The sequence below is a fragment of the Scatophagus argus genome, chromosome 11 (genome assembly GCF_020382885.2).
Source record: "Scatophagus argus isolate fScaArg1 chromosome 11, fScaArg1.pri, whole genome shotgun sequence".
Classification (NCBI taxonomy): domain Eukaryota; kingdom Metazoa; phylum Chordata; class Actinopteri; family Scatophagidae; genus Scatophagus; species Scatophagus argus.
Window position 1 is genome coordinate 12,911,354 of NC_058503.1, and position 22,349 is coordinate 12,933,702.

At 39.2% G+C, this 22,349-nt stretch overlaps 1 protein-coding gene across 3 annotated transcripts in view; it reads left to right on the top strand.

Annotated features, from left to right (window-relative positions):
* Positions 1 to 551: 551 nt before the first annotated feature.
* The window catches only part of fign (fidgetin), a 29,435-nt gene continuing 7,637 nt past the window's right edge, over positions 552 to 22,349 (top strand). The window contains exons 1-2 of one of the 3 annotated variants that reach the window (XM_046404611.1): positions 552 to 1,118; positions 2,051 to 2,085. In XM_046404611.1, the coding sequence (XP_046260567.1) occupies positions 2,061 to 2,085 (25 nt within the window). In that variant the 5' untranslated portion in view covers positions 552 to 1,118; positions 2,051 to 2,060. Of the gene's footprint in view, positions 1,119 to 1,954; positions 2,086 to 22,349 lie in introns of those variants that run through there. The other 2 variants (XM_046404612.1, XM_046404610.1) reach the window with 2 other exon arrangements.

Genomic DNA, 22,349 nt, shown 5'->3' on the forward strand with positions numbered 1-22,349 from the left:
ACCGAGACTGATTAAAAGAGTGATACTACATTTGTTGTGTAGATATGAAGATGAAGCCACAGCCAGCTGCTGTACCTTAGCTTTGCATTAATGCTAACAGGAGAAAACAAGCTAGCACCTCTTAAGCTTACTAATTAACATGAGCCAGCTTGTTAGTTTATCATGCATAACATAAAAATGATATGTATGACAAATTGCAATTTTTACACAGGGGTTGTACTACTTGGACCAGATGCAGTGACTTCCTATAGTCTTGACTTCACTTCCAAGCGCAGACTTGGTCTTTATGCTAACTATGCTATTTATGTAAGCTAGGCTAGCTGACTAACTTAAGATAAGATAAGATAAGATGAACTTTATTGATCCCGCAGTGGGGAAATTCACTTGTTGTGGCAGCTCACAAGAACACAAGAAGAGTGCAAAAAGTGTGCATAAACAGTTACAAAAAAATATAGAGGTGAAATAAATTAACAATTTACAAGGTAACTTCTGTGGCTTCATATTTAGCAGGCAGATATGTGTTATCAATATTCTCATTTAACTCTGGGGAAGAAGGTAATTAAACATATTTCTGTATTTATCAGATGATTACTTTCATATATTTGTCTTCTGAAATGAAAAATTCTGCACAGCCTACAAGCACGTATAATTGAATTGCAAAAGGGGGAAATGGCAATTCTTGACTGGATCTAAAGGACAGAGACAACATTAAACAAGGCAGCAATTTAAAAGCTATTGAAGGTTTTGGCTCTCATATGATGCACGTCAGACAGGCTACACAGTGCAGGGCAGAAGAGAACAGTTTCCTCAGAACATTAAAGCAACCTACAGCAAAACGCTGTCACGACGGCCGCTGCTTATTACGGTCGACTCCCTTTGAATTTGGCTCCCGCTGCAGGGAACATGCGCAGTGTGCGACGTGCTGCCTTCAGTCAGTGGAGCAGCTGTCCAGGGTTTGGAATTCCAACATGGCAGAGGCTGTGGTCAGTCTTCCCCTCACTAACTTGGAATGGTTTCAAATCACGAGCAGCCACGCTTAACCTCAGCGAGCCATTCATCTGCACGCTCACCGGATCGATGGTACTATAAACCCTGACGCTGCCCTGTCACCCACACAGGTAAGTGTTCATCCTGTCTACCGGTGATGTTGACAATTCAAAAAAGAGAAACGGAGCAGCCCTGTACGCGCAAACGCTCGCGGAGAGAGAGAGAGAGAGAGAGAGAGACAGAGAGACTGTGTCGCGCATCGTATATCGCATATCTGCAGCACAGGCTGCGGACAGTCAATTCGGCTTTATAAAACGGCAAAATTACTTGTCATCGATTTAGTGGAGGCAAAATAAAGAGTACGAAGTTCCTGGGATTAGACCGAGCAATTAGCGTTTCACTCTCCGTAGTTTCGGGAGATATACGGCTGGAACCAGTGCCTTAAATAACTTTCCCTGCAACGGGAAGTTTTTGCATGTCAGGCTGAATAAAACTTGCCGCGATAACCGCAGGCGGGAGGTTAATAGATGGGTTGTCATTGCGCTCATAGTGGGACAACTGCTGGCAAGTAATCTATTTTAAAAGTAAAGGGAGGAGGAGGGGGGGTGTATCACGCTGGTTTAGCCTCTTCCTCTAATAGGCGGCATGAAGAATGTGTGTTTTGTGTCATCTACGGTCCCTCACACGTTTCCTATTCTCTTGTTTCTACTCGCGCACGAAGTGACAGGCTCCAGCCGTGTGACTGTGTGGCTTTCGCGTCTCCCGTGCAGGGCTTTTTTTTTTTATTTTTGGTTTTTTGGTTGTTGTTTTTTTTTGTTATTTCCCGAAATTTTACCCGCATGTTCCGGTTCCCTTGGTTCTGCGTTGTTCCTTAATTAACACGACCTAAATGAATACCTGAGGAAAGAAATAAGGGAGCGTGCGTTTTTTTTTTTTTGTTTTTTAAGTTGTGAAATCCGATAGCTGCAGGGGGGGAAAAGTGCCTGTAATGAGAAGCAAACCTTTGGAATTCCTCCTCGTGAAAATTCCGATTCTGCTGTTTTCCCTCTCCTCTTGTTTTTAGGCTTGAAGACATGATCACTAGCACCAGTATTTATGGTATGTTCATTTTGTAATTATCATTAATATTACTGTTCCACATTTGTCACATTTGAGAGCAGACTGTTATTGCAGAAATGCTTTTTATTTATTTATTTTTTATTTTTTTCAATTTTTTTTCTTTGTGCATGTTTGGTTCATCTTCAAAAGTTCACTTAATTTAGGTTATAATAACAAACAGCCATAGTCCAGAGATAAGGGCACATTATATGATTAATTTGTGGCATTATTAATTAGGTTCTTGTGGAGGTTGAAGAATTTGATCCCATTTTAATTTGCTTTGGTTTCTCTGATTGACATTCTTTCTGTGCAGTTTAACTGGTTTTCTCATTGCATTGTTTTCATATTTTTGCATGCATGACACTAACAAGATGATTATTTTGCCTAATAGACAATGGAAGTTAATTAATCCAGAGGGGGTTGCAAATTGTCAGAAAGGTGTCAAATTTCAAACCTATTTATTTTAAACATCCTTTTTTTAATGTGGACATGCAATCTGCTATTATATTTTTACTTAGTGAAATATTTTTATCAAAAGAATTTGTAGATTTTCCTCATAGAAAAATGTCATTTGTTTTACAATGTATAACATGACTGTAGCTCAGGATCTCCTGTACATGTTTAGGAAATTATTACCTCAGGTGAAACAGCCTACATGTTGCTGGTATGAAAACTGCACGGATTATTAAATTCAGCATAACAGTCTCACAGTTATCTGGCACCAGCTGCAAATATATTCCGTGTTGTGTTCAGTAATTGTAAATATCAAGGATGATTGAAAAGTAAATTATACAAGAAAAATACGTGTAGTACAACAGTGCTGTAACATGTTGACAATATTATTATTATTGTCAGGACATTTCCCATACATGCTGCTATACGACTTTGAGGGAAAACTCACAGTTGGACTTGTCTTGAGTTTAATTTAGGAAGTCGTGCTTTTTTATTATTTGGCTGTCACATTCTATTACAGGTCACTAGTGACACTAATTCAGATTTGCTCACTGATGAGTTCAAAGGCGGCATCAGGATGTGGTGACATTCGTGTTCTTGTGGAAATGTTTATGACAAGCCAGTAAATGGATCTGAGCATGGATACAAAGTCAGGCGAAGTAACAAGTTGTGTGCTGTCTCTCTTTTGCAAACACTTTGTCCTGAGTGAACCTTTTCCACCTCCATAGAACAATTTACTTAATTGTGCTCACACATTTCATTTGCATGTTTTGCTTTGAGAGGAAATTAACATCATCAGCACTGAGCTGAAGTATGTTTTCGTTCCTCTTCAGAAATAACAGCATTGCAGCATCCGTCACTCAGTGGAGGAAAAAAAAAATGTACATTACTACCACGTTCATTATGTTTGAGTGTTTGGTTGTAATGTGTTTTTGTAAAGTGGGCATTAAATTTGTTGGTCAGATTTTTGTGTGTTTCCCCCCGTCCCCTCCCCCCCCTGCATGTGTGGTGGTTATTTTTTTATTACAAGAGAAGTTTCATTTGAGCTGTTCAGATATGGATAGTGGACTGGATGGCAAATAGTTTGGAGCGATTAATTTCATTTAAATCCGTATCCATAGTTTGCATGTACTTGTAATCTGAAATAGTCTGTGCAGTCTGTTTAAATGTACCATTTTGTATTAGGAGCTGCTGGATAGCTTCTAAATATCACAGTGAGGTATTTTCATGCTGTCGTATGTTCACACCTAATTTGAGTAGAAGTTATGTTTTCACTATGTGGTGCAAGTGTAGTTTCATTTTGGAAAAAAATATACAATACTTCATAAGAGCGAAAGCAATCATTTATCAAACGGTTCTCTCAGATCTTTCATGCTAATTATCACGGACCATAAGCGCCTCTTATCAGAGTTCAGGTCCTGGAATGGTTCCATGTCTGATTTCCTGCAACTTGTTCTCCTGCAGCGTGTTGAGGTGGTTCTCGCAGGTCCTTACTTAACCCCAGACACCTCCGGTGTGCATGGAAAGAAGCTGACAGCTCTGTTTATTTCTGATAGGATAACACTCATGACAGCAACCTAAGCTGTTGCTCGACATGAATCTTGAGCCGAATTTGACGACAGATGCTGATCCTCCTGTTTTCATCACCCTTTTTACTGAATGTAACACGTGTTCACATTTGTTGGAGTGACTATAAATAACAACAAGAAGTTGTGTTAAGTTAACTAAATAATTACACCAAGATATTTCCCAGTGACACCAGGATGTAGATAATATCCTCGTTATATTTGGTTGCGTTGTATTTACAAAGCAAAAGCTTGCAGGTGATGGCTAAAGCATTTAATGAGGTGGCTCTTAAAAAAAGTCACATTTCCAAAATAATTTTGAAAGTATTTATTGAGTGTGGGCTAACTGCACCACATAAATCAAAGCAGCCTTAGCAGGAATTCAGTCTACATGTTCTCTACTGTTGTGACTGTTGTTGGGATACTTCAGTTGTGCCCAAGAAGAGAAACAGTAAACAAATCTTCAGTATGCATCTTGGATTAATCTTTGACTTGATAGCATTGTATGTGTGCGAAGCAGTTTAGCTAAACTAAATGTGAAGTCACTACTTGCGATCACTAAAATTGACAGTATGACGTAAACCATTAATACCAGAGTAAACACTCCCTGGGACGTCTGTAGTGCAGTCGTAAATCAATGAAGTATTCGTCTTTACAGGTTGGATCTATTTGTCAGTAACCACAAGACAATCCCATTCAGCCTTTTGAGCACACATCATATGAGATCAGTGCGGAATTGTGATCTTAAAGCAAATATGTTAAGTGGTGTCTTCCCTGCTTTTCATATAAAAAAAGAGGGAGTCCCCAATGGAGTAAGATGCTAGCAGAAGGGACAAAAAAAAAAACCTCTAGTCTTTCTTCTAAGTATTCTACATGTTCCTCCCGCCTTCCCTCCCTCCCCTCTCTTTCTTCGTTTCGCTGTTCGTCTCCCTCTCTTGTATCCACATCTCTGTCGTTTCCCTCATGGCAGCTTGCTGTGTTATCTTTGTGTGTTTCTCTCTACGCTGACAATTCTTGCAGTGATCTAAGTTGGACTGCATTAGAAAAGTGGAGGCAGCTGTCTGTTGCTATACTGAGGGACGTGTTTGCTCTACTGCAAAGATGAAGGACCATGAATCCTTGACATCCTCCCTTTCTCTCCCCTCCTCCTCCTCCTCCTCCTCCTCCTACCATCTCATTTAGACACAGCGACTGTCTGCTCAGACTTGTTTTTTTTTCCCTCTGAGTGACAGCATATGGCATAGACATTTTCTAAAATGCATGTGCCTACCATTGGCTGCTTGCACTTACCCATCATGTGTCTCCTAGCTACAGGCCTGTCACGTTATTTATTTATTTATTTTTTCATCTAATTCAAACAAAATACTCACCATTTAATTTAGTGTAACAGATTCTAGTAGATGAAACAGCACAAGTTGCATGTTAGTAATGATTTAGTTTCACTGTTTCACTGAAGCCCCGTAATTCAGATCTCTCTGTACATTTCTCTGGTTGTATCATAACATGTATTCCATCATTTAAATGTTTATTTAAGGATTTGGTGCATGCATGTTTGTACTGTGCACATATTGTATGTGTGTGTGTGTGCATGTCTTGTTTTTCTTCGTGCATGCTTTTTCCCTTAGTACCAATTTGAAGGAGGACACAATGCAGTACGATCTCTTTCTATTTCTGTATTTAAGAAGCTAATCATTCACACGCGTATCTTATTATGTCACTATGATCCATACCATGATGCACAATGGAGCTTATGGGTTTACTAAATCAGCGATTATGACAGAAACATGTTCTTGAGTCATGTAGCAGGGCTGGTTTATTCAGGCCGTATATGCCGGGCTTATAATTTAGTCTGGCATTTGTTGCCTTAAACTCCTTGTCCTCCTTGTTTCAGCACACTGGAGGAGAGGCTTTGTTTCACACGAGGTGTCTCTCCACTCATAAGGAGACGAGGCAGCTCCGAGCCTGTTGGGGATTGGCTAGAATAGACAATCCCCAGGTGTACTAAACTAGGTTTAGCACTAAGGCTTTTAATCTGGACTTGTAGGAGATTCATGTGCATTCATAGATTTGCCTCTGTAATTATCATACCCCCAGTGGCAGCCAAAGAGACGTTTGCCTAAATCACTGATGTCCTCATTACACTGTTTACATTTTAATTAGACATGCTAAATTCTTGATTTTTTTTTTTTTTTTTTTTTTTTTTTTGGCCACAAAGATCGCAGGTTTTCTGGTCTTTAGTTGGGCAAAGACAGACTGCACCTCATGTGTTGCCTGGCTGTAAATTGAAGCCTTGCAGTATGTGTGTGCATCTCACTAACAAAAACATTTTCCACAGTTCTTGTCTTGTTTGTGTTGCCTTCTTTACATCCCCTTAAAATGATTTGTAAGGTCATCAGTTGTTGGTCGCCGTACGAACAACGTCTAAGTGGAATGGCTGGATCCATAAGAAATCATACAACATATAGTCCCTGTGAATGAGTCTGCTTCCATCTTTAAATGATGTCTTTAGTCATATTATTTGCTGCTGCTCTCAGGCAGTGGATATCCAACCTTCAAGGACTATGATTAACAAAATCTACAATTACATGGCTTTTGAAAATAGCTGGCACTTTGAGCCGTCATTGTGTGCCTGAGCACAGTTGCTTATCATTGAATAACCTTGGTGAAGAGAGGTGTTTTTTCCTGTCCTTCTTCCAAGGTGTTTTTTTTTTTTATTATTATTTTATTGTATGCTGTTTTGGAGTTTCTTGAGTATTGTAAGAGAGCAGCAAGCGTTTCACAAGAGGACAAGAGAAAACTCAATATTTTTGCTGTATTGAAATTCCTCCTGTATTCTCACAAAACAGTGTCTGACTAATCTGGCCATCGAGGCTGCCATTCAAGCTGGTCTAGCAAATCCATGAGAAGAGAAAGTATCTTTTCACCACACTTGTCAGCTTCATTTTATATAAATGTAAGTGGTAGGTGTTTGAACTGCACTTTTTTACAAAATTAAAACTCTCAAATTTTTTTGTACAACCTGTTAATTAACATAACACCAAGGGACTGTGATCCGCTACTTTGATTCTACAAAAATGCTTCTTATGAATTCAAAAAGAGATAAAATGCTAGGAATAAATTTAGAAGTAGGATAAATTTGTCTGACTGTACAACACCGTATGTCGACCATTTTATTTTAACACTGTGTGACAATCTAATAGTCTCATAATTCACGTATTGAAATGCGCGCTTGAATTAATTTTGATATTTATATTCAACAGCATGCAAGGGTTTGCTTTGAATATAAGTTAATCTTTTGACTGGTTTTCACTGTCCCATTCATCACATCCCTCACTAATTGTCTCAAATCAATATCTGAGACAATTAGCTGAAGCGACGATCAGACGAGATATGAGCCATCAGTGGGGGGTTTTTTCTCGCAAAGTTCTCAGCAATTCATTCATCCTCCGTGGAGTCGGGTGGCTGACAGGTTGGCACAGTGCCAGGTGCTGGCAGAGGGAGCCTTGAGTGCCAGGGACGGGGAGAGGATGCGTTGAGGTCTCCCTGATGGTGTGGAGAGGAGGGAGATGAGGATGAGCGGGGAGGGAAGGGAAGAGGGAATGGAGGGGTGAGTATACGCTGCCATGGAGGTTTAAGGTGTCAGGCGGCGGCAAGGCAGCGGGTGTCTGCAGTGACACTGTGACGTGACCACGGCAGCATGTGCAGAAGTGAGGCGGGACGTGGGGATATTTGGGGATAACAAGCAAAGTTAGGAATTGTTGTTATAGAGCCCAGCTTATTAAGGCATAAGGCGCTGCATTAGTTAACTCTATAAACCACAAGTAACCTTTTGTCTTCTTTGAAATAGCTGTGAGAGATGGAGGTGATCCTGTGACCTGTAAGAGTTGGCATATGAAGAAATATATAAATACGAAACAATCAGGAAATTATTGTGTTTTGATGACTGGCAGATTAATACATAAAGACAATTTGAATCTCACGTGCATGATTTAAGTGAATTGCCACTAGAAGTCTTGTTGTCTGGCATGTGGCCTATTTGACAGTCCCTCTTAGAGTCCACACGGAATTAGATTAATTTAAATCAGAAAAATAAGAGCGCAAAGAGAAAAAAAAAGAGTGCTCAAGAGTTCAGCATCATCACAGAGCTTTATGAGGGCTGACACTTCTTTTGTGTTCATTATCGGAAAATCACCTCAGGGAGTCGTGTTGACTTTGCATGGTCTAAAATAGCTGGTGCTGCCCGACGCTCGCTCACTCACTTCCACTTTAAGCATCTGGGGAGGCAAGGTGGAAGTACCAAATGTATTTTTTTTTTTTTTGCTGAGAAAAGCTAAACATAGCAAAAGAAATCATGTCCCTGTTTGTCCATTTCCACTCTCTAGGATGTTATGTTCACTAAACAGTGTTCTGTTAAAAAAGGTATGATTGCACTGGGCAGTCCAGCATTACGTCTGCAGACATAAGAAGCGCACAAAATGGAATTTGTGGCTGGTTGTTGCCGTCAGTTCATATCTTTTTCTTTACAATAAAAACTAAAAGTGTATTATTTATTTATTTATTTTCCCTCCAATGCTCTCCTGATTTAAAGGAAGACTATGTCATTGTGGGCATTAATTGGCCTGCACAGCATTTCTGTACTGTACAGAACAATAGCAGATTCATTTACTTGGAGCGTGATGTTTCTGCAGCCCAGACCCTGACTGCATCGCCTCTCCCACGTCTTTAAATGGATCCCATGAGTCTTCAGCTCTGTTGTTTCCATTATTCATTTCAAAACTTCCATGTAGCATGTAGAGGCTAGAGGGCTGAAAAATAATTTTGTGTCTGAAAAAATTTGATGTAGAGCAAAGTCACTGCTTTATGCAAAGTGTGCCATGCCTTGGGAGCATGTGAGCTGGCGTAATGTGGGAGGAGTGAGTGCTTGGGCAAAGAACGGACTCTGTGTGTGTGTGTGCCTGCCTGTGCATGTCTGCGTGTTCCTGTCAGTCTGTCAGCTAGGCCTAATGTGGCTCCCTAGAGGTACCTGGGGGAGACCCATCTAGCACCCAGTCAGCCTCTGCTGGCGGCCAAGTGGTGACAACGGGTTCCCACAGAGAGAGGAAGTGTCATAGTATGTATGTAAACTAGTGACAGATGACTGGAGACATGTGGCCTGTAGACACTGGGCCTGAAAGTAAAGCAGTTTTGCCTCTTCGACTTCCTTTCTCTCTTCCCACTTGAGACTTCAGAGAGTGAGCATCAGGCTTCACAACAGCAAGGAATACATTGACAACAAGTCAGAGATGTGAATAAAAAGGATGCAAATCATTTGGCATGAAAAGACACATGGTATGCGCAAAGGTTTTGTTTTCCTTTGAAAAGGCTGTAGCAAAGGAGTGAGGAGTTTTTAGTGTGCAGAGCTTCAGGCAGCTTTTCTAGGCCACAGGTCATGTGGGTCAGTGTTACACTCCCTGCAGCCTCACTTCAACCCTCGGTCTGGAAATAGAACATGCAACGTCACCCAGCCAGGAGGGAGGTAGATTCCAGACCTCAGTGGCCACGGGCTGCACATGTGGAATCTGCTCGTGTAGTTGACCCCAAACGTTTGAAACTCAGAACGTTCCCAGTAGGATATTGTTATTTCATGCATACCCAAATGAGCAAGGCTGTACGAATTGCCTTGTATAAAGTGGACCAGCATACTTAGACTCTTCACTGTCGGCTGTTCACAATTCATCAAGGGATCTCGCACTAGCCAGAGGCAGATTTATTTAACAGTGTGAGCATAACCTGTAAGAGAGGCAAAACATAACAAATAAACTGTGAAGTAGTCGTTGTTGTTTTTTGTTTTTTTATTTTATTTTCATTATTGCAGGTTTCAGCCAGCAGGCCGTTTGCCTACTTTCTTCTTTTAAACGTTCTTTGAAATGGATGGAAAGCTGGTTGAAGGAAGACAAACATCCAGCTAGTGTACAGTGAAGAATCAAGCAGATTTCCTCCAAGTCTTGCAATTATAGGCCATAAAGCAACTCTGCTATTTTTGTCACAAAGCAGTTAAAAATCTTGTTTAGCTCAACAGTTTACCTAATAGCATTTCCAGGACACTCTGACTAAATTTAAACCGCAGCTCCAGTTTACACGTAACACACACAGTTTGTTTGAATATTATTAAAAGTGATTTCTGTGTTAATACTATACTTGGTCTGTTTCCCTGTGGTGGTTTAAATTCACACTAATGGTCATAAATCAAATGTGTGAAATATGGGTTAAAAACTGTAAAACACATTACATGAACACACACAGAAATGAATCATTAATCACTTCCTTGAATATACTTATTCACACTAATGTCATCTGGAAAGACAGGAAATGCAGACTTACACTAAGAGACACACTATAGCTAAGCGAGTAAATTTGACTACTTGTTTTCTTTATTTTAAACACTCGTGTGCAACACTTCAAATTGATCAACTCAAGGTCAAGCAAGGATTTTTTACTTTTCTTTTTTTTTCAGTCTCTTTCAATTTTTAGTTTTTATTGCAGCAACGCAGCACAGGATTCATCCACGGAGATGAACAATAATTAAAATATTTAGACTGTACTGTAGCATGCATTAAACATTTGATGATCGGTATCTGATGAGTAGAGTTCCGGGGCAGCATGACTGCATTGCTGTGCGTATTACCATGTGAACGTTTGTGATAGTGAACACCGTGATCCTTTTCCTAATATTGACCATTTGAGGGAAAGGTCGCTGCACGTCCAGGCGACACCTCCTGGTCCTGCTTGCTGTCCAGGGAAGAAAAATCTATCAGCACTGATGAGCTCCATCAGATGTTTATTGTGAGCTCCAAAAGTGCTATTGTGCTATTCTCTAGTCCATGTGCTGCATAGAGCCAATTCACATTTGAGCATTGAGTGACCCCAGGTTGTGTATATTGATGAGTGGGATTTGTTTCTTAATAGAATTGTGTCTAATTAATTAGGTTTTAATTGGTTGAACTCTTCGCATGCACATACAGCACACTGTAGAACAATCATTACTTTAAACTGTATAAAGAACAGCATATTGAGGTCAATGTAATGCAATGTGCTTGTTGTGTGTGTTTAATTTTTTTTTCTTTTTTTTTTCTGTTTGGCCGTGTAAAATCACTCTGAACTAGCCTGAGGAACCGATATGTAACACCAGAGAGGTGTTAGTTAAACAAAGAGGACGTAGAAAGATTTGAAATGTCTACCTCTCAATTTCTATTAATTATCTCATTTATTTTTCACAATTGCATGTGCCACAGATTAACCTCTTTTTCATTCCTTCATTTCATAATCTATTAAGGAATACTCTAGAATAATTTTCATTGCACGGCCCTTCTTGCCTCATTTCTATCAAAGCACTGAACTCTTTGAAGGCTGCCACTCTCTCATCCCCCTGCTTCATACAGCTGTCAAGTGTGCTGCTAATACAAGTGTGTTGTCCTGCTACAACATCCACGCTGATGTGTTCTGCAACAGTTTAAACCAGTCACGCAAAAAGAGAAATATTTCAAAATTTTTGTTGTGTTTCATTTGCAATTATTATATTTGAATTGCGACCGCAAACAGCTCCTGTTTTTGAGTGGTTAATTTTTAGAACGAGACAGTAAGTCGATGGAGACTACACTGGTCTTTGACCATGCTATTGTATTTTCTGTCCTACTTGTTTCATTTTGTGTTTTTGACATTTGAAAACATTTCAGTTACTGGAAGAAAAAGAACATAGACTGCAGTTTTTTTCAAGGCTTGTATTGCTGGCTCTGTATCTTAAATGGCCATTTTCAAGAAATAGATGGAGCCAGTTTACAGTTACAGTGATGGAAATAACAGAAAAATAATTAGGTTTTTTTTTCACTTGTAAAGGTGCCACAGTGTATGCAAAATACAAGCAAAAATGAATCTAAATTTTCTTTTATGAAGTCATATCCTTAATTGTGTGTGAAGTGGATTTAGAAAACTCACGATTAAATGGGATCACAGAACCATCCCATCCCATAACCTAAAACCTGAAATCCGTCAACAGTAGAATGTGTTGAGATGTTTGGCTGGAAAAGAGTGAAATGAAGTTAATCCAAAAATACTAACGTTTTTCCCTGATTTTACTGCTTGGCACTGAAACAAAAGAAATTGCAGAAAAGAAGTCCTGTCTCAAATCAATTTCGTGGGATTTTTCCATGATGATATTCTGTGCAGCAGCTTCTGACACAACTTGTACTACTGTCACCATCACCACAATTATTTTTATAGAGCAGGTTCATGCAGTCTCTCTCTGCATATCGGTCAACAGGTGATTTGCTCTCTGCGCATAATGTTGTCGAACTGATAGTCATAATAAGTGCATCACTCAGTATACAACTTCCTATTCATGCGCATGGATTTTTTTTTTTTTCAGTTTAGCGAATGACTGCAGTGTGAGCGCTATACTCCTCAAACCCCATCACAAATTCACATTGTGGGAACAGATTTTGTTCAAAACCAAAAAATACTCGATATCCTTTATTAAATGCTAAGAGCTGTACAAAGCGTCTTAAGCATTAGCATTGGATTTGATTTGATGGTCCAGCCATAACACACACACACACAAAAAAAAACAACTTCCCTTTGCGGCAATTATGTGCAGGAACAATCAGGTACATAAGAAATTAATAATGATTCTCAGTTCACAACTTTAAAACTCCTTCAAGGAAACTTAGCTTAATTTTTAAACACCCTCTTATTGCAGTTTTTTTGGCCTCATGTATAAATATATGTAAGGTTAAATACCTTGTAAGACTAAACTTCCTTCGCAAAGCGATTGGTGCTGCACTGACCGTGCCACCTTAGCTCTCAGAAGCCATTGTTTGCCAGTGGGCGAACCAATCTCCCAGACAGCTCTTTCCTTGTAAAAGTTCCCCTTTATGGCTTCACTACTTCACTTCAGTAACTTTATTACAGTATAGCTGAGAGATTTCTATTTCATATTGACCTAAGATTGCTTCAGTTGTCTCATTTCACCTTTTGTCTGGCCTGTGTTGGAGAAGTGACCTTCTTTGAGACTTGCAGTCGATACCACAGAATGCCTCAACGAAAAGCTGGCAGTGGTTACAGGCAAACATCCTTTTTCTGTTCCCTTGGGTATTTTCAATTAGAGTTCAATTTAAACTTTTAATCGTTTTAGCGCATAGGAAATGATAAATAGAACAAAAGGTGGCCCTTGCTTTCCTTGTGTTTTCAAAACAGAGTTCACTTTTGAACTCCACGTGTGCATTTGAAATCATTTCTGAATGACTGTGTGAAATGATTTTAGGCTGATTCAAACAAATCTTAATTTTCTTTTAGTTGGTTCTCATGTAGGTTCTGTCAACATTGCAGTGTTGTGTTCTGTGTGATGTTTCCGTCATAGAGAGAAGAATAGTATATCCTCTGTGGTCAAAAGGCTTGTTTTACATTGTATGCATTGGTGTTCTGATGAAAGCACAGATGTGTAGGTACATTTTTTTGGTAGCTAAATGCTTAAACATTGCTTAAGCAGTTCTTTGTTAGCTATAGACTTAAAACAGAGCAGCACATCTGATTTTTGTGTCTCAAGAATGAGATTTTTTCGCAATGTGATTTCCTTCCTGTCTTAACCAGGTTAACATGGCTGTAAAGTCTAATGGTTGGAAGTGTGAAGTAATCACAGTTGTGAATCGGACCAGTGAACAAGATAATCTGTTAATTTCCATCGGGGCTTGTTCTGCTGGTTTTAAATTCAAATGGCTGGCTCCTGGTGCCATCAAACCAATTGCCTTACACTAAAAGTTAAGATGTGATAAATCCAGAAAAGCCTACAAAAATATTCCTCTTTGTGTTCCCCCCCGCCACCCACCCACCCACTGGCTTGCATGTCTTTGATTGGACTCTTCCTTGGGGTAACAAGACTTGGGGGAGTGAAGATGTTAGTGAGTAGCTTTTGGTCAATGAGCCTTCATGAAGCAAGGTCACAATCTGCCTCTCTTCTCTCCTGAAGTGTGTAAGTGATCCCTTGAGAGTCAGAGTAGCCAAGTTCATAGGGGCTCGCAAAAACCACTGCCTCTACTGTACATGTGAAACAAGTTTCGCCAAGTGCCTAAATTCAACAACTGTGTTCTTACTGACTAACAAGCCATTTGAGTATTCATCAGTATTATGCACTACAGAACACTATAAAGCCTGTCTCCTATAATTGTCTTATTTTATTCAGTGTACAAGTTCTACTTGTGTGTGGAGAGCTGTTAGTTTAGCATGTGTGTGGATTTGGCTACACTTACGGTAGTAATGGAAGATGTAGCCTCGGGGGCCTCTTGGCCTGAAGAGTCATGGTTTAATTAGCATCGCTGAGACAGAGAAATGACAGCTCAGAGAATTTCTCAACCTTACAATTCACTGTATTACAGGGAAAAATGAGAAATACATGTTCCCCTCAAGCAAATAGAGTTTATCATCGGCTCAGCCCAAAAACCCATGGGATGTGAGAGTATCCAGGGTATGTAACAAAAAATGCATTATGTTATCAAATTGAAGTTTTTCCGTATCTGTGTATATTCACTGAGCACCGCAGTGATGTTTGCCATATACGCCATCTGTCTCTATGGCAAGAACAGTATAAACATCTTTTCCAAGAGCATGCTGATTCTTCAACACTACTGTCACTAAAAGCAACCAGTAAGCTTTCTTTGAAGTTGTTTAGACAAATCAAAAAATTATTATTTGTGGAAGCTGGCCAGCAGATGAGCCACTGCCCTGTGTAGCAGAAGGTCGTGGAATCTGGAAGAGATTAAATGTGAAAACATAAATGATCCTGTCTGTCAACAAAAAGTTGTTATTTTGTTGGAATCTATTTTCAGCTGCTTGTTAGAAACATGGTATTTTATTGAGGACTGACTCAAAATAAACTACAATGCCCATGTTCAGTGTAACGAGGAAACACAGCAATTGCCAAATACCGTCCCTTTAACGTCTGAAAGAGAAACACCACTTTAAATTGTGCCTCCAATTCAAACATCCACATCAGTATGAGATGATCAGAGCAATTGAAGACCGGAGTTCACATCCTGTGTGAAACTGAACGTCACCTTTTCCTTAATCCAACCAAGAACTTTTCATGTCTCAACTTTAGCCAAAGTGTTCTTATGCTAAGCACATGTTAGAAAGACTTTGTAGCCTGAAGGGTTTGAATCTCGTAGACAGACGTGGAACGTAAGTGGCGTGTGACAAAGCGGCGCCGAGATCTGATGACCTGGAATGAGAACGGGTTGGAACTCCAAATATTATTTTATCATCGCTTTTAAATTCAAAACATTGACACAGTACACAGTCATATGTTTTATACCAACTCTTTTAAAGGCATCTCATATCCAAACTGGGCGTTTGTGCAGTTAAATTATGAGATGATTTCTGAGTGGGAACATTTACATCTTCTCATCGCATTTTAGATGAATTATTCAAATTACCAACAGCCCTGTGCCAGCAAACAGTTTTATTCTGTTACAGGCTCCTACAGCTGCTGTTGACATAATGGTGCTGCGCTGTAGATTGATACAGATTTTAGGACTTTTTTAGACTGACTATCAGAGGAGCAGGCTTTCTGGTTCTTTTTTAAATAAACATCATCTTGTGGCGTGTATATATTAAGCTGCAGGAGTGCATTTTCTGTGTACCTGCAGATAAAACACATATCATATACTGAGGATTTATGCTTTTATTCAGAGGTGAAACCACGTGGCCTAATAGCATACAGTTTGGTTGTAGCTGCTGTATATAGAGAAGGATAATAAGCTAATGGATTGTAATGGGTTGGAGTTATTTTAACTGGCAAACTGGTTTCAGTTAGTCAGTTTTACATCCTGCTCAGTTCCCTGAGATGATATCAACAAGCCCTGAGGCAGTTAACACTGGTCCAAACTGGTCATTTTTGTCAAATTTAAGAAAAGGTTTGTCTAATCTTTGGTCTTGTGTTGCCTTTATTGTGTGACATTTTGTTTCATTCTTCTGTGTGTTATGTGAGAGTATATATTTTGCAAACAGGAAAATTACTGTTACTGCTGTTGGCATTTCTTATTGAATGTATGAAAACAGACTATAAATGGTGTGTGATGTTTAAGGACTAATTTAATTTAGTGTACAACTTGATCACATAGTAGCTTTTGGTGAGGCCACTTGGGGCCAGACAATGACTGTTGTGATGATTACATATTTTTAATTCTGGTCACCACAACAGGTTTCAGTAAATATGTCACCTGTTTCAGGAATCACCTTTCATTCATACTGCTGGAACATGCACACACTAACAAGCATAGATAAACAGGGACCACACAGAGTGTTGCATTATTACATGGTCCAGGTGTAGAGGACAGAGGTTGATCCAATAGTGGAATAGTGGATTTCATTAACGATCAGTTTTTAGGGCTTTTGCCTTTATTTTGATAGAGACAGCTGAGGATAAACAGGAAAGTTAAGCTTTCTTATATTTAAAGTTAACTTTCACTTAAATATAAATGATCTCAGGTTTACAGTGGCTTTACTTTGACTTTGGGTACGATGCCTCTGTGCAAAACGGTGTTGTATGTCGCCACGCCACTGGTGGAGACTGTGCACCCACTGATCACAGTTGGGGAAGTTTCATGGATATTGTTAGTTTGTTTGTCAGTGTCGATTAATCAGCTGACCCCTGGTAGAAGATGACTTGTGGCTTTTCTTTTCAGAAAATTTTCTGCCTACGGAAATACATTATACAGTGTGATATTGTAGTGAAATATTTAATGTCATGTGTTCATTAATATATTTGTTAATGTTTTGTGCAATTTTCTTAGTGAGTCAGCATCTTTTTAATGTTGCCCACCACAGATGCTGGACTTTAGTTCCTGCTAGCGGTGCCTCCAACTCACGTGAGGTTTAAGGTGCCACAGTGGGCAGAGTTTGCGGGTGGGAAGCCAGTTAGGGATCATGTGTGAGCAACACATCCTGGTTGGTTAGGACGCCTGCGTAGAGAGGTGGGATCTGGCAGATAAATTATCTGACTGCATCCTTTCCCAGATGTGGAATTAGAAACTTAAAGTTAATGACAGAAGTAAAGCACTTAGAGAAGTCTTTACTGAATGTACAAACTATTGCCAAAAAATACCATCATGAAAAAACACTTCACAAATCAGATGTTTATTGTGAAAATATATGCACACATATTGACTTATCCAGTTCATGCATCAGATTCATCTCATACACCTGCCAATACATGTGACTATCAGAACTGATAATAACAAAATTGGTGCATTTTGAGTGTGCACGCTGCCACGCAGTTTTACAGTATACGTTTCCTTAACAAGCAACAGTTTTTCTTTAACACACTTTGTCAAATATGCACTGTTGAAACGCAGTTGTGCCGTTAATCAACTCTATCGACATGAAATTGACAAAATAAATCCCAGTTGTGGTTTATCAAATAAAATCCCATAACATTTGGGGCCAGCTTTGGATGTTAAGAATCATTTTTTTTGTGACCACATCAGATCAGTTCATGTTTTATACTTTCTGTGCTGCCATTTCAACAAATAGTCAATTTCTCATTATTTTTGACCCAAGGTTTTCTGATTAACCTAAAACTATTTAAAAACTAAGTGGTAATAAATGACACAAAGCATTTATTAATTGACATAAAATTATTTCTTACATTTAATTAAGTTAAATTATTAATTAATTTATTAATTAACATATGTCCCAGATAGCTGTAGTTTCACCAATTTGCTACTAAATTCAAACATTGTACTTTACTTTTGCAGTTTTTTTTCTTTTTGGCTCGTTTTTTGGTTGTGATGAACATTTGCAGCATTGCATCAACTGCATTATTAATAACATTAATGAATGGACTAATCTAATACTAAGACTGATATAATCTGATTCATTGTTTATCAAACTGAATCATTAATTGATGTATCCCATCTTTTCAAGTAGTTTGAGGTGAAGCAGGCGTTTACGCAGAAATAGAAGGCGGTCGTAAATTCTTGTTTTCATTTGTTTCATCCAAAATATTCTGCTACAGGTAACAATATTTCCGACATTTAAAATACCTGCTTTAAAAAACTAGTCTGTGTTGTAATGGTGTCATTTTCCTTGCTGTACGATCATGAGCATTATTATGATTACAAAGAAGTCCCATGACAGAAAGTTGTCTCCTTGACAGGCAGATCAAATACAATAAACATACTGTAAGTGCAAGCTTGTACAGTCATTTTCCACCTTTTATGTTCGGATTAGTATAGAATCCACTGGGATCAGTGGTCTTTGATAGTGTGGAGACATGTAGTAATTTGCTGCCATGGGTGGTCAGACTGTGAAATGTATGGGCAGCAGCTCCGGAAAAGACAGTGAGTGAGGAAGGAATATCTTTTTCTAAATGAGGGGTTAAATGGCACCCTGCCGTCTAAAGATTGGAATTACTGCCACATGGAGCTCTAAATTGAGTTTAAATAGTCTTAACTTGATATGTGAGATGAATGGGACGCTGCAGCTATACCGATTACCATTTCACATTGTATTAGAATGTTTTGCCCCACCCCTACTTAAAATATCTCCAGTGAATTTGAATATGAATATGAGCTTGTTTTTATTTATAAACGTAATTACCGTCTGTCTGCAATATTTGCACGCTTGTCAAGCAGAGTGGTCTGTGTGTGCAGAATAAAAGCAAAAGCTCCCATAATTATGTTTACGTCCGGCAATGAAAATCCCAGGGTTGTAATGATCAGTAATTATAAATACTTTTCAGCATGTCTCTGGCCTCAGCTGGGACTATTGTGTGGTGTGAAGTGCAGAGTTTGTGTAGCTTAATTATGACATTGTACATGCCTAAATGTAGCAGTCTGCTTGGGCTCTGCAAAACACTTCCAGTGCGTAATCATGCTCAAGTCTGACTTTAAAGAGCTCATTACAGTTAGTTTTCTAAAGAGCAGCTTATTAAACACAGTTACCTAATAAGCATCTTTGGTGGTGCAAATTGGTAAAAATGGTAATGAGTCTGATTAGGCCACGTTTCAATTACGACAGCTTTCACTTCCCTCTCCCTCAACCCTCCCACCTTCCCCTCCCCCAAACCAAAAACGGGAGGAAAGTCCAGCTCTTTATGCTTGGGAATCCTCCTGGAAGGCATTTTGCTCCGTCTCTCTCTCTCTCTCTCTCTCTCTCTCTCTCTCTCTCTCTCTCACACACACACACACACACACACACACACACACACATAGAAAGAGGAAAAGAAAACCGCTCTGCCACCTCTGTGTTTCCTTTCAGCAGCACAGTAATGAATAGAGAATTGTGCAAGCGGCGGTCCAATTTACGCACTGGGAAATTGGATGGACAGAGTGAGAGCTCAGTCTTGTTTGCTTAAAAATGGCCTAGGCTACCAGATTAATAGTTCCCAAAAAGGTCAGCATCTCTGTTTCATCGATGATGATCACTGAACAAGAAATTAAACACCATAGCATAACACTATGGCATCACATGTCAAATGCATTTCAGCTCTTCTTTCTTGTCTTCACTGAGAGTGAAATAACAACAATAATGCAAATTTACAGGGCATAATTTTTATTTTTCACATGAATAATTTCAAAGAATTTTGTGCTGTTAAGACTAATACGTGCTTCCTCAGATTAATCTCAAATTTAGCAGAGTGATCATTTGTGTCCGTCTATGAGACAACTTCAAAATTTGGATAAATGTCAGACAAAAACACAGATTATTTTCCTATACTACCATCATCTCAGTTTTACCATGAAGGATTAATCAGGATGAAAATGAATTGATAAAAACATTAGTCTAACAAAGACTGCATTTGTTGGTGGCTGATCAGTGGAATTTGAGCCCAAGCCCCGAGGCTATCTGAAAACATTCCACTAATGGAGCGCTCTGTAATTATACCATTTCAAAGAAAGACAAAGGAACCTGTGGATGTTGTATTTGAATTTCCAGGCAGGTGGAATAGAGGACAACGTTTTACCGTACTACCAAAGTACAAGATCATTATGCTAATGTACTGTGTGTGTGTGTGTGTGTGTGTGTGTGTGTGTGTGTGTGTGTGTGTGTGTGTGTGTGTGTGCGTGCATCTGAGTGCATTTGTGTCTATGTATGTGTTAGTGCTTATATGGCTGTTTGTGCGCGGATGCATTTACTGTCCATAACCTTTATAGAAACCAAAAACTCTGATTCTCGTTCAGATAGTATGCTTTCTAAATATCTTATTAAGAAAAAACAGAATAATTTTACCCTCACACGCCACAGCACAAATCATAATGACAATTTCATTATGTGATTGCTGTACTGCTTCTATGTAATGCTAAAACATATTTCAGGAATGCATGTCTTCTTGCATTTTTGTGTGTGTAGGTTCTGTATTAATAGAACAGACGTTTTGTGCCTGTAGAAGAGAGAATGCCCTGCTCCACAATACCAAATCTCGGCTTTGAGTTATTTCTTATATAGAAAGTGAAAGTCTTTGTCAGCCTTTAGCACTGTGCTGTATTTATATAATCATCTTGGAGGGGTCCATTTTATAAAATACCTGATGCTCAGAGATCTCAAGTACACTTTCTGAGTAGCACTTCTTTGATTGTCCAAAGTGGCACATTGTTCCGAGAGGATTAACTGTAATAGAAGAATCTCACTCAATAAGCTGTTATTGACAAAATGTGCCTTGAGTGTTAATGAACTCTGCTGAGTGATTTGACAAAAACTATTATCCTGATACTTGCACTGCAGCGTCATTAAAGGTTGTGAATGGCTGAGATTTTTTTGGCAGACTACACAGTGCTAGTTGCTCTTGTCCAAATACTGTTTTGTTTGTTTGGAAGGGAATGCTTTTCTCAGCAGTAATGTGGAAAAAATGTGTATTCGACAGTTTAAAAAAAAACTTAATATAATAATGATGAGGTGTGTGTGTGACAGGCTGCAGTGGAAAAATATTTTTTCTACTAAGGAGTCTTACTTTTGCTTTGCATCCACACCTAACAAAACAGCTGACCAGATGTGGTGTGTGATGTATTTCGGTTGCTCTAAAGCACTCGTTACTTCTTTGCGGTTTAACATTCATACATTTTCTTCAGTCTATACACATTTCAAGAAAAGAAAGCACAGTGTCGGTTTATGTGACATTTTGTTGTTTTTCTTATCAGTCTCGCTGTCCCTTGTGATCATATAAATTTCCCTTTCATATTCTATTTTCTGTCAGTTCATGAGCTTTTCTCTTCCTGCACAGTATGGCTACAATATTTGTCTGGCTGGGCCTCTTTCCCCGGGCTCTTTTTCTTAATCATTAGCTTGGATGGTTGACAACCATGTGAGCCATAGCATGGATCTCTTTGACTAAAACCTTGTAAATTAACACAATTAGTGCAGCATCATCCTGCTAATTAGCTCCTGGTGTCTAGTGTGGCGGGTGGGGAAATAGCTGGGAGGGAGTCAGAAGGGAATCTGCAGACAAACACTGCATTTGTAATCTGCCTATGGACAGTAGTGGCTGTTTGTTCTTAAATCCTGTGATTTGGACTTAACCCACTGAAGTATAAAGTATATAAAGCACTGCAGCACCTGCTTAGCAAGGGCATGGACCAATGTCACAAGCGGGGAAAGTTTTGTTAAATGAATCTCCTACATATCTTCCTGTAGCTTTTGGTCAGATTGTTGATGTAAGATGTGCAAAGCTCGTCACATTATCTCTGATTATTTTGAGCTGCAACCTCTGCAATAGTTTATATTCTTTGGGGGTATAGTACATCCTCTGATAATCCCAGGCAAAGTAAAAGACATCAGCATGTGTAAAAACTTTTATTTGCAAATTGACTTTAGGATTTAACTTGATTATTTATGTCATTCAAACCCTCAGGGCCATATAGAGAGGCTGCAGAGAAAAAGACAAGTGAAGCATGTTTTTTTTTTTCCTTCTCTCACTCTGTGGACGTGGAAGCAGTAGGCAGACTGGATGTGGACGTAATTCATGCTGGGCTGAGGGGTTTGTGTGATGAAAGCAACAGAGCGCTGCCAAGGAAGATTGCTTTGCTGCTCTCCTCCAAGCAGATTTGAAACTGTCTCAGAATGCCTCAGATGAGAGTTGGATTATAGACTGACCTGCAATGTCTGTGTCATTCTGCTCTGCGTTGGGCGGATTATACCACCCAACACAGAGCAGAATGGGTTCCACATCCTCGTATTGAACATAATGTGTGTTCAGTTAGCGTCATCTGTTTGTCAGATGGGAGG